General features: G+C 34.8%; 1 protein-coding gene across 1 annotated transcript in view; it reads left to right on the top strand.

Annotated features, from left to right (window-relative positions):
• Positions 1-13,306, top strand: part of LOC111504436 (venom allergen 5 2) — a 101,086-nt gene that overhangs the window by 41,392 nt on the left and 46,388 nt on the right. Inside the window, exons 2-3 of the mRNA XM_074169649.1 lie at positions 3,900-4,004; positions 11,733-11,854. Coding sequence (XP_074025750.1) covers positions 3,905-4,004; positions 11,733-11,854 — 222 coding nt within the window. The 5' untranslated portion in view covers positions 3,900-3,904. The remainder of the gene's footprint in view (positions 1-3,899; positions 4,005-11,732; positions 11,855-13,306) is intronic.

The raw sequence follows: 13,306 nt of genomic DNA on the forward strand, positions 1-13,306 counted from the left end.
AATATGCTAAGACATTAATCTGGTTGTCTTGGAAAGTTACGGGTCGAGGCAAGTTTCTTGGTGCTTTTAAAGTTGATCCAAATGCATTGAAATTGTTCTGAATTCGTATAAATTTCTTGAGGTTCATTGGCGGTAGATTCGGATACATTTCATTGAACTTTCTACATGTTCTGCTGATAATTTTGTCACACTGTCCAAAAATAATTAACAAATTCATAAGAACTTCGTTTGAATAGTTCTGTTCCATCATTTTGAAGGTATTTGCAACTTCTGAAGTGACGAAAATGTCGATATTATTAGGAGAATGTCACAACGCTACTGTCAAATAGTAATCATGGCCTGCTTACCAAATACCGAATGGAAATATCATTCTGAAGGGACATTTTCACAAATAAATGTTCATAAGTCCGAAACTTGACTAGTTAGGTATAGGTATGATATACATAGAAAGAAAGCAAATTTCAGCAGCTTTCCGAATTTTCAATAATATACAGGGTGTTCTATTTAAAATAATCAAATTTCAGCAACTTTTTCAAGCAAACGAAAAAACTGTATTTTTTTACCACCCTGTATTGAAGTAACGGAGATTAGGCTGACTTGTGGAAAGTGTCCAAGTATCACCTAACTCCAAACCAAATTTCGATATCATAGTACTTCTTAACTAAAAGATATCGGCATTTTTAGAAGTCATGATTTTCGAAGAAAAAAATTGAAATTAATTTTTATTTCGAAAACGGTAACAGATAGGTATAGGAAAATATCAAGAAAAGTTGTCGGGCAATTGTTGGAGATTCCAAAAATAATATTACATACAGAGTGTTCCATTTGAAAAATCAAAGTTGCTACTGCTTTCTAATAGAAGCGGCAACACCGCATTGTCGAAAATATTTTAGTTGGCTAGAGAATGTCCGAATATGCCCTCCATTAAATTTTCAAAGTGATCCGTTGTCTGGTTCACCAGAAACGTCTAATGTGCCATCCACCGTGAATCAGCCTGTATATGATATGAAAACGAAATTGAAAATATCGTATTCAACAATTCGTTATTATCATTATATTGGATGGATTATTTTTGAGTGCTGGCACTAACCTCAAAAATATTACTATATCGTTTTGTCCGTTAATCTCCGTGTTTATAAAAATATTATTTCATATTTTTCAGGTTTCATTTTTTAACGACAATTTTTTTTTCAATATTTCATATGGTTGAGATAAAAATCTATATTTTTCTACCAAGCGAAAAATATTATGTTGTTTCAAAAATGTGGACCGTTTCAAGGTCATGTGTTTTTCTAGCTCCATATCTCAATAAATATTTATTCTACTATACCGTGGTAGCAATTTTTTTCCGAAGCTAGCTGAAATTTTAACAGCAATTATCACGATTCGAGATCTGTTCTTCTTTGTTTTTGCGCAACCGAAACGATCCTTTCTTGGATCAGATCGTCACGTGTGATGAAAAGTGGATCCTTTACGACAACAGAAGACTTCAGGACAGTGGCTGGACACCGATTAGCCACCCAGGCACTTCCCAAAAGCGAAAACCCATCAAAAAAGGATCATGTTCACTGTATGGTGGTCAGCAACCGATATGATTCACTACAACTTTCTGCATTCGGTCCAGACCATCAGAGCAGAGTCCTTTTATGAGGAAATCAACGATATATACCAAAAATTGCGTCAGCAGCAGCTGGCGCTAGTCCGATCCTGCTCCACGACAACGCACGTCCGCACTGTTCACAAATCACTGTCCGAAAATAAAACGATTGAGCATCGAAGTTCAACCTCACTTACCATACTCCCCAGAATTCTCGCCAACCGACTACCATGTTTGAAGCACCATACAAAAACGGCCTTCGTCGATTTCATCGAAGTTTTCACTGTTTTTACAGTTCAAAGTAGACTCATAAAAACGAACAAAACTTTTAAAACAACCTAATACTAGTTTATACAATACATTAGGTGTCACATATTGAACTTCCATTGCCATTCAAACTGTGTGTGTTCCAAATTAGCATATAACCGTTTATAAAAAATCATTTCGTCGTAAATGGATGGTTCGTAATTCAACAGATGTTGGAATTTTACCCAACTTTTTATTGTAATTGGTGAGATATTTGAATACCAATTTGTGAATTAATTGGGTAATAAATAGTCTGTAAATTTGTTGGTTCTCATAGAACTAGTTCTCTTATAAATAAATGTGACAGGTTGAATTTCGTCAAATGGCCACATCTGAATAAACAAACGGTCACAATCAAACATGAAAAAGTTTGAATTATGAGATAAAAACTTTCTCAAAGGTTATATGCATATTGTGCAGAGACGTACTGGTGTCAAGTTTCTTGAAATGCTGAATTCATTGCATTTGCAAATTTACAAATCCCATAACTAATCAAGAGAACAACTTTTCTATAGTTTTTGAGTTTTCAGTTTCACCCAAACAGACAGACAACTATTGAACGTCGCTTCATCAGTAGAAATCAATCACTAATCAAAAAAAATAGTTCAACAATTCTCGAACAAAAAATCAAATTCAAATGATATTCTTCTTTCTTCTTCGTTTAGGTTAACATCACAAATCTTCATTCGAAAAAACGAAAGCAATTAGTAGTCAAAAAAGTTAGTCCAAAAGTTTTCGATACAGAGCACTAAAAGGCCATCTGCAAACCAAGTGTCCTGCATTTTCAGATCTGTCAATTTTACTGAAATAGCGCAGATAGATTTTATTCCGTGAAAAAATATCCCTATTCACTCATTACAAGTAAATTTTCGCGCTTTTTAAAGCTTGGTTTGCTCATAAATTACAACTTCACTAAGTGAAATCTGCAAGCCGCTGTTTAATTAGAACGAAAGTTGGGAGTGAATAATGTCTCTTTAGTGATCACTATTGAATTTTTTTCGGCAAATAGTACCAGATCATCATTTTACAGTTGATATTTCACAGTATCAGAATTATTAGTTACGTGCATAAGAAACTGTTCTTCGATGGAACTCTTTCCAAAATCCTTTGATTAAAAAAAAATCTCTCAAACGAAGCTGGACGTTTGTGTCACAAATAGTGTCAACAGTTTTGTTTGTTTGAGGTCAGACAAAAGTTGGAGTCATCTGAGAAAACGGTGTCACCAACGAAAAGTGGAAAGTTATACCAGTTCATAGTTTCTCTGATCAGAGAACTTGAACCTGGAATAAACCCCTTCGTTCCTATAAATTTCCAGGAAGAGATTGATTTTGTCAATCAATCTCTGGAGGCGGTGGTGGGCATATGAAGAAAAATTATTCATTGGTAACCATTCATTAAATAAAAAATACCTGTTGGTCATACAAATTGATAACAAACAAATCATGATCCATGATGTCGTTTGTGTTTTTAACCCACCAAAATCCGAAAAATAATCAAATCTAGATAACGAATGACAAACAGAAAAGTTCACCTGAAGGGTTACTGCTCAATATAAATCGTATAATCAAAAGGTCGCAATCATTCATTCCATTTGCAGACGAAATTAATGATACAACAAGTTACTGACTGATTATATTCTTCAAATATTTATATTATGCAGTAGATTTTTGGGGCATACCCTTCAGTTTACCTTTTATGTTTTTTTCAAAGGCAAATTATATTTTTCAAATAATAGTTTTGCATCTTGGCAAATTGGCACGCTCCTTCAAAAACAAAACTCGTTTTAAACTCCGTTGAGAAGTATGCGAGAATAGATACGGAGCACGTCTGAAATTTAAAGTTGATAACAGTAAAGTATTCAATAACTTACTCACCAGCCAAAAGATGAAATGTATATAATGTGAAAATTGTCCCTTCTCAAAAAAGTTTCACCGCCGTCTATGATCCAGAAATATAATAACATAACCCAGAAATAACCCATGTCTTTTGTTTTCAGGCACAATGGTTTTCAGGATAGATAGAAAAGGAATCCAGTCATTAATTGCAATTATCACTTTGACACTGATTGGGGATATAACCGCATGTGAAAGAACTCTACTAAGTGAGTATTAATTTTGATAAATGGATTTCGAAACTATTTCTCGGGTTGAATTGAATCACAGAGGGCTGTTCTTCACGGAAGTTCCTTGTAAAAAGTAATGATATTATTAATTGGGGCTTTAGACAGGTGTACGCCTTTTATTCAGGTATTCAGTAGTAGTGATCCCGAAGAATTTCGTTTTATTTTCAATGGATCAAATATTAGTAATAATAATAGCGTTTATTGCCCAACAGTTTCCTATTTACAGTTAATACTATTTGAAGTAAGATAAAAAAAAGAGAAAAACATAACTAATAGAATATCAATTAATAGACATAATTGTAAATGGGATTCCATATTATGGATCCATATTCTAGTTTTGGCCTCACCAAACTGATATACAGAGAGGTGAGCGTTAATATATTATGGAAATTATTACAGTTCCTTATAATAAAACCGCAAGTGCAATAAGCCGAGTTTATAATGTGATCAATGTGGTAATTGAAAGTCAGATGATGATGAAAATAGAGTCACAAATCCCCAATATTATCTGTTGGCACCGGGTGCCAACTTCGTGAACTTGCCACCCAGCTGCACTTCCTATATAAACCAAGCGAAACGTTGACAACGTTGACAACAACTCAAACCATGAAGAAAGCGAAGAAAGCATCAAAAGTTTTCTGGAATTCGTTTATCTTCAACCAACATGTGCTGGTTCCGAACGGCTGATACGTGTGGAAGATTTCGATAACAGTAGTAGTAGTAAATTAAAAAACAGAACCATGTGGTTTGCTATTAAATGTACGGAAAACAGAGTAGAGAAATTGAGGTGGCTCAAGTGGTATGCCAACAACTCACAGAAATAGTTGATAAGAAAAACATAATCAAGTGATGTGCAGACACAGATCTTGAAGAAGAAAGGAGAAAGAAGATGAGAGAGTACAAGTGAAATGCCGATAAAAATCCTGAAAAATAGAAGTAGGAAAAATAGTCCATGTGGTATAGCGACAAAGGGACCAAAGAAGGAGTAGACAAACATAGCAGGATCGATTGGAAGGATGAAGTGAAACGTAAAACAAAGGTTCAGAAGATAAAAATACTTTTTTCATTCACCAATGATAGAACATCTTGTTTCGACGAGTATTACGCTAAGTCGAAGTCAGCACCCTTAGATAATTAATAAGTTTCTGTGTTTTGATTAGATTCATTCCACATCAGAGGTTCCAATCATATCTATCAAACTTTCTTACTACACTCAAAATAAAATTGCGAACGAAACTGATTCCGGAGAAACAGCTTTCAACTACATATTAGCTGATTTGACTAGTTTATGAGGTAGGGAAGTCCCTCATTCAGGGAAAGAATACCCTAACAGACTACTAGAGATCCACAAAGCTTTTCAATTAAAAATCTTTGATTTGCACGTCTCGAGATGGCATTAATTCTATATATTTTTATCAAGAACGTATACATGTGACTCCCTAATATTGCAAAAAATGAATATCAACATATCGTAATAATGTTATTGATAAGGAACTTCAAAGCCTTTTGGATTGGTTGATTGACCCGTCAAAACGCGAGTGATAAACTTCCCAAAAAAATCCACGGATGTAAGTTCTTCAAGAAGTTATACATCAAACGAGAATACGTGGATATGAAGAAATTCAGACTTTCGCTGCCACATTTTTAATTCATGCATACCTACGGATTGCAAAGAACACAAAACTGAGTGTTGATAACAAAGCCAATAAAAACAAAGACAAACTGCCCCCAGAGCATATACATGCGGGTTGTTTTTGTAATTATCTGGGTGGAACCACAACAATTTCCGACTTTTTTTCGATAACAGAAAACATATTTGAACTTTCCGGTACCAAGTTTTGCACATATTAATTAGTGTCTATGCCAAACTGAGTATCAGTCATTCCCAACATCCCGCGTTTTCCTTAATTTCTGAAACATTTCAACTCCAATGTTTTTGCATATGTCCTTGGACATCACTCTCATCTCGTCTATCATTCATTATCAATATTTCATTTCTGGCGGCATGTTATACTTGAAGAATGGAAGACAAATCACTCACTTGTCTATTTCCAATCGAAAGTCATTAATTACGTTCCATAGCAATCAACATTTTGTTTTAATAATAATTTCATTTTCACTGCTTGATATCGGAATTCAATTCAATGTATAATAAATAAATTGCCTTGAAAAAACGACAATGTGTGAAAGCTCCCGTGAAGTTGATGAGTTCTTGATTAGTATCCTAATTTGGTCTTGCAATGCTATCATCACTTAGTGGGTGCATGAAAAAATTGTTTTCGAACCATGAATATTTATGAAAATCATTCAAGTTAATTCTACTAATGATTTGAAATTAGACAATAGAGTAAAGTTATTGTCATTCTGAAACGGCTTCAATCATTTTCCATCTTAAAAAAAAAATTCAATTCATAATTGTATTCCAAACAATAGTCTCAATCATTGAATTATGCATGCGGTTGGTGAAACTAGCATAATTGAACAAAAACGGACAAATTTCGTATTGCTATAATAATAGTAATAATAACTCCATTCATACAACATGATAATAATAGTAATAGTTGAATAAAGAAAATGACAATAAGTGCAAAGGCATTTGCTTCGTATAACAGGAAAAATACAATTTCCAGAATTCATCAAAACACAAATAAGTATAGTATATAAATATAAAGGTAAACCTATAACATTAATGATAGTTAAAAGGATATATAAGAGTTCAAGATATAACTTTTGTTAGTGGCAATTTCAGTTACACAACATAAAATACAATCTAAATTAAAGTAGAAGTTTCAAATAATGAAAAGAATAATACATACCAATATAGTCGTAAAAGAAAATGGCACAATAATTGGAACACAATAAAACATACACACATCGGAAAAGTCTAGGGATATTTTTATAACATACTAAATAGCATACAAATAAATGCATGAGGTCGTTTAATTCCGATTAAATTGGTACACTCGACCACCCTGTAGATTTCTATGGGTTGAACAAAGCCTGCAAAAACGGTAACTAATCTTTTATCAAGTTTTTTACAAACTGTAGGTTTTCGGCTAAAATGAATAATCTGAAAGTGTCGAGTTTGTACATTCTATGCAGTTCTTGCTCAGCAATTAAACTGGAAATATTGTGCTTCAACATGGAACGCCATCACTTACCATTGGCTGAGATGAATATAGCTATAGGGCTTCTTCAAGGTGGCATGCGACAAAATGATGTAGCTCTTCGTTTGGGGGTCTCCCAAAGTGTTATTAGTCGATTGTGGCGGCGTTTCCGTGAAACTGGCAGTCCAGCCGAACAACATCCAGGGCGAGGACGCGCCACAACTGCAGTTCAAGACCGATTTTTGGTCTTAACCGCAAGAAGACAACCGACAATCACAGCACCTGAGTTGGTTAACGTGTTGCAGCAGACGCACCAGGTAACCATTGGTCGTGATACTGTCAGAAATCGACTGCATGAAGCAGATCTCCACAACAGAAGGCCACTTAGATGTCCACCTTTGTCGAGAGGCAATCGCGGTAGAAGATTAGAGTGGTGTCAAGAACATCAAAACTGGGATGCAAATGATTGGGCCACAGTTTTGTTTACAGACGAATCCAGATTTGGATTTCATCCAGATTCTCGTCGAGTAAGACTGTGGAGACGACCTGGAAATAATGAACGTTTGAGACACGTCCAGGAAGTTCACACATACAGAGGTGGTACAGTAATGTTATGGGGCGGAATCATGATCGGCGGCAGAACCGATCTCGTTTTTCCAAATCGCTCCATCACAGCTCGACAGTACCTCGACACCATTCTCCTACCTATCGTCCGTCCGTTTGCTGGTGCTGTTGGTGAAAACTTCCACCTAATGCACGATAATGCTCGTCCACATGTCGCGCGTCTAGTGACTGACTGGCTCACCAACGAAGGAGTTGATGTATTGCCATGGCCAGCACAATCACCGGACTTGAATCTCATCGAGCATATGTGGGACATGCTTCAACGAAGAATTACTCCGCATATGGGGAACATTCACACAACGTTTCAATTGAGAGAGCTTTTAATCGCTGAATGGGCAAATGTACCCCAACAAGACATTGACAATCTGATTTTGTCGATGCACGATAAACCAGCGTGGAGGCCATACTTTGTACTGATTCCAATTTTTTTTGTATTATGATTTTTTTTCGGGGTGCCAAAGAAGAGCCATATTTTTTTTAGTTTTGCCTATATGCGCACTCAGTATTTTTGACCATTTAATAAATTTTGTTGTAAGTTACATTCGTTTAATAGTCACCCGTCAACTTTTTTTTCCCTAAAGCGATCTAAAAAAAATTATTGCCATTTTTAAAAATATCCCTAGACTTTTCCGATGTGTATATATATAGTGTGTGGTTTCCTAATTGAAATGATAGTACCTAATCAGGTACATTGAATTCAGGTATTTATTTCTGTCAACAAAATCGAAAACTAGTGAATTATTCGGAAAGTACGAATCTCCTCAGGAATAGTATTATACAGTTTCGGAGCCAGGTAAGTATACGAGTGTAGGAAAAATGATTTTTGTGTCTGGGGAATAACAATATTTTTTTCTGCGGGGTATGTGCAAGTGAGTCGGTAGAGCGAAATTTCTGTTCTCATGATAATGGATGATAATATGGCCAATAATAAGGCGGTTTGGACAATATTAATTTCAGGAACCTGTTTTGGAGCACCTCAAGAGGGCGAAGATGCGTGTGGTACGTTCCTCCCCAACAAGCAATTCCGTAGCTCAGGTGACTCACTACAAGTGCATGGTACAAAATTTTGAGGTTAAAATTCAAATTTTAATTTTTACCAAAATCTATATTTGAAAAGTATGCAACGCAACTTATTACAAATATACTGAATATGAACATCCCATTTGAGATGTGAATCTATTATTACTAAGTATTTCACTTTAGCTTCGGGAAGTATTACATATTGATCAATTTTCAGTTGTGAAAAACAAGGTTTGCTGGAATTATCGCAACTGAAAGGTATATAGTGAGTTTCCTCCAGATTCACTGTCAATAATCGATGTTCGAGCCAATTTTCAATCAAAGCCAGATCCGATTCAACTACATGTTCCAGTTGCTCCCAGCTATTTGCCTTGTACAAAATGGCTGTATTATCTGCAAAGTCCAATGTTTTACCCCTGCTCCTGATTGAATATAGTCCATTAACATATATGTTGAATTGGTCCCAGAACTGTGCCTTGGAGGACTCCTAAAACAGTTTCTTGTGTATCACTCAAAATTTCGTCAATTTTTACACACTAAAGTCTATAGCTCTTGAACAAGTTCCGAGCATCACCTCTTATACCAATATCTTATAGTGTTTTCAGTAAAAGGTTGTAGTCAACTGCGTCGAATGCTTTCGACAAGTCAATGAAAACGCATAGGCACGGTTTATTCTCATTCAAAGCAGATGATATTTCTGAAGTAAAAGCTAAGATTGCGTCTTGGATAAATAATTGTTCACGAAAATTGACGATCAGATATAATATTATATTTTGAGATATATGATTTTATGATCTTTTTCAGGTGTATAGTGAGTGATATGGGTCGGTAGTTGATCGCCTTTTTTAAACAATGGAATTATTATGTTTTTTTTTTCAAGGATGTTAGCCAGAAACCATTTTCCATGCATTTGTTAAAAATGAATGCCAGTGGCTTTTCTCAATGAGAAGAGATGGATTTCAGTGTTTCAAAACATATTCCGTCGATTCCAGTGGACTTATTTGTTTTCAGCTCTTTAATAACCTCTTTTATCTCATTTCTATCAGTGGGGAGAAGAACAAAATAATTTGGAACAGTTTCAAAGACATATGAAAAGGTGGAAGTATTATTTATCTTGTCTGCCATTTGTTTGCCTAAGGTGGAATATATATAATTGAATTCATTAGCGATTGCATGTTTTTCTGTAACAGTATTACCTTCTTCGGTTTTTATTCGAGTAATTGGACGTTTTTTTTTTTTTACGTATTGCTTACTTCTTTGATTACTTCCCATAAGCATTTAGAGTCTGATGAGTTTATTTTAATTTTTTTCTGGTAGTGATTAAATTTTGCTCTTCTTATTAGATTTGTGCGTTTATTCTGATATATTCTGAGATCATTTCTCAGCAACTATTCATCTATCGGATTCAGTCGTACTCGTTTCGGTCACTCATTTTTTGTGCTGACTGATTTCTCCCAACCATTCGTTACCCAAGGTGTGATCTTCGTGTTTTTTCTTTTTGGTCTAATTTAAACAGTGCATTGCTTCATGACGTTGGTGATGATATTCAGCAAAGTGTTCATCACATAGTCAGGAGAAGTTGCATTGAAGATAACATCCCAGGTTATATTATTCATCTGTTTCTTTAATTCGGAATGATTGATACGATTTTTATTTTTTGATTGTTTTCTTTATCACTTTGAGGGATATCAAAACTTCAGTTGCAGTGCCGTCGAAAAAGGATCGGTAATATCAGTTTGAATCACCATGGCCATTATTTTCTCTAATAGTTGAGAAACTGTTTTATTAAAGATATAATCGACATAAGATCTGATATGTTTCGAATCATTTTGAGTCTTTTGGTATCTTCATTTGAATTAAACTCTAACTCTAGACAATAATTTGTTTTACAGTTATAGGTAGGCATTCCTCAAAAAATTTAATGTAATTGATTCAATTGATCCATTCAACTCAAAAACTTCATTTATAACATCAATCATGTATAGTATCATAGATCAATCCTTGGTGACAAAATACTTGTCGTCAAAGATCAACCGAAAAAATTGGCTTCGGAACAAACGGCTTATTATGATGCAGGAAATGAATTATTAGTGAAAAAAATATTCAAAAACGAACTTTCATTGACATGCCCTCAAAAAAAAGGAACTTCAAGTAAATGAATAGAACTGTCCGATACTTGTATCACTATTATATAGCGAAACACGTGTCGCGGTTTTTGTAAAACCGCGTTAATAGTGAAAATCATACAATAAACTGTATTAATCAGTTTCACTCCAAATAAAATGAGACCCATCGATTCAATACAATACCTAAATTATATGATATAGAAGCTTATCGCGAGATTTATCTATGCAGACAAATAAGAACGTGATGTAATTTGATTTTGATATACAAGTATTATTGAGGTATCAATTATTTGGGTTTCATTCGAATATTTGGCATCTCGAAGTACTAAGGATTAATTTGACAAAAGATTAAAAAATAAACTCGATGAATATTCAATCCCATTGAAAAAAATCCTAATGATTTTATAGACAAATAACGTTACCTTTCAAACGTCATTCTATTTGAAAATTTTCATAGAAGATATTCATTACTTTAAAGAGATCCAACCTCATTTATTGCCATCGTCTCACTTAGTACTATTGTTTATATTTCAATGGAAAAGAATATTATCATTAGCTCAAATGGATTAGAAAATCTTTTTGGATGAAAGCACCCCGAGTAGCACATGACTTCTCATGGATAATATCGTCATATTTCAACGAATTCACAGAAACCATTGATAATTTACACATAGAAATTACTCCGACCGTTGGCGAAAACCGTTCGGTAGTTTTTGAGTTTATCGCGTTCAGACAGACAAACCGTGACACTGCCGCGGCGAGAAAACCTTGTCTTTAATATGTAGTGATGCATTTATTTTGAAACTCATTGAATTTTGATGTTGTTGCAGGAACTAGAAGGATATCCAGTTTCGATAAGGAGCTAATATTAGATTTGCACAATGCCATGAGACAATCCATCGCCCTTGGTCAAATTGGGGGGCAACCCCCTGCGTCCAATATGATGGAAATGGTAAGTTGAAAGAAAAAATTTTATATTTATTTATTTATTACATTTATTTATAATAGTGTGAATCTAAACTGAAGTATAATTTCAATTCAAACGTGAAAATGTAGTTTTAAAAGGGTTTTGTTGGATGTGCTATGAGTGTTGGGTACTTTTGAATTGTGGTCATTGACAATGATTTCACTGCAAACTCAGTAAATATTCTCGGAAATGTAAAAATTTCGAGTTTCGACTCACTCTGTATGATCCGTTACAAAAAATCTGTTTTTCCGTTAACCAGTTATCGCCCCATACAAGCTTGAGTGAGGTAAGGGTTGATAAGGTCTTACCTTTTAACGTACGAATGTGTATATTAATTCGAAAACTTTCGAGAGGTATATTCTTATATGAGAATAATTTTTGGGAAATGAAGGTTTTGACTTTCTACTTGTCCACCATTAAACCAAAAAAGTGGAAAACTCACAAATGAAGCAAGAAAGCAATGAATTTCAAATTTAACTTTTCACAAAGATATGTAGATCATGCAAACTGAAAGAAAAAGTTTTCTCGATACAATTACTTTCATATAAACAGTGACTCACGCGGTAACAAAAGTAAACTTTCGCATTGAATTATACAAACTCCCTTCTTTCTTTTCGAATATTATTCACGGGATTGCTGAAGAGGTAATAAGACAAGTGTCTCATTTCGAAACATTGATGTCCGCCATTGAGGATGACAGTGTTCATTGTGAGTGAAATTTTACCTCTTTCATATGCTGTATTGTGAAGCAATCCTGTAAACGGTATCTAATTCAATTTCAAAAACTGTTTACATATATTCAGTGGGCATACTTCAAGACTGGCTATAAATCAAATCATCTGAAAGAACAATTCGTTCAGTCTAGTCATAACTCCCTACAATGTAGGTTAATAGACTGACACCTATCAGAAAACAACTACTCACCTGGCTAATACTACGAAGGGCGATAATTCTTCACTGAAGTTATTCCTGCATATGCTATTGGCGATATAACTGCCACAATAGATTTTCAATTATTCGAACACACTTACATATCGGTTTCGGGCTGTTTGGCCACTCGTCAGTGCAGGGTAGTGTCTATCATCAATATAAAGTCGATGATTTTCGATAATTGAAAATAGAATTCCTTCAGAGTACCATTCCTTGAACTAGACTGAAGCGGACAACAAACAACAAAATTTGTCATCGCCCCATCTGCCTGTGAACGAGGTAACCAACCGCATATCCGAGTCTATGTGAAAATTTGTTCTCCTCATATGAGGAATTGGGCAAATCTCGGGTATGTGGTTGGTTACCTCGTTCACAGGCAGATGGAGCGATGACAAACCTGTTGTTTATTGTCCGCTTCAGCCAAGTTCGAGGAATGATACTCTGACGGAATTCGATTTTCAATTATGGGAAGTCATCGACTTCATATGCATGATAGACACTACCTTG

Source organism: Leptinotarsa decemlineata, unplaced genomic scaffold (genome assembly GCF_025532065.1).
Source record: "Leptinotarsa decemlineata unplaced genomic scaffold, Ldec_3_MD MMD2_P_RNA_scaffold_5, whole genome shotgun sequence".
In the NCBI taxonomy this organism is placed as follows: domain Eukaryota; kingdom Metazoa; phylum Arthropoda; class Insecta; order Coleoptera; family Chrysomelidae; genus Leptinotarsa; species Leptinotarsa decemlineata.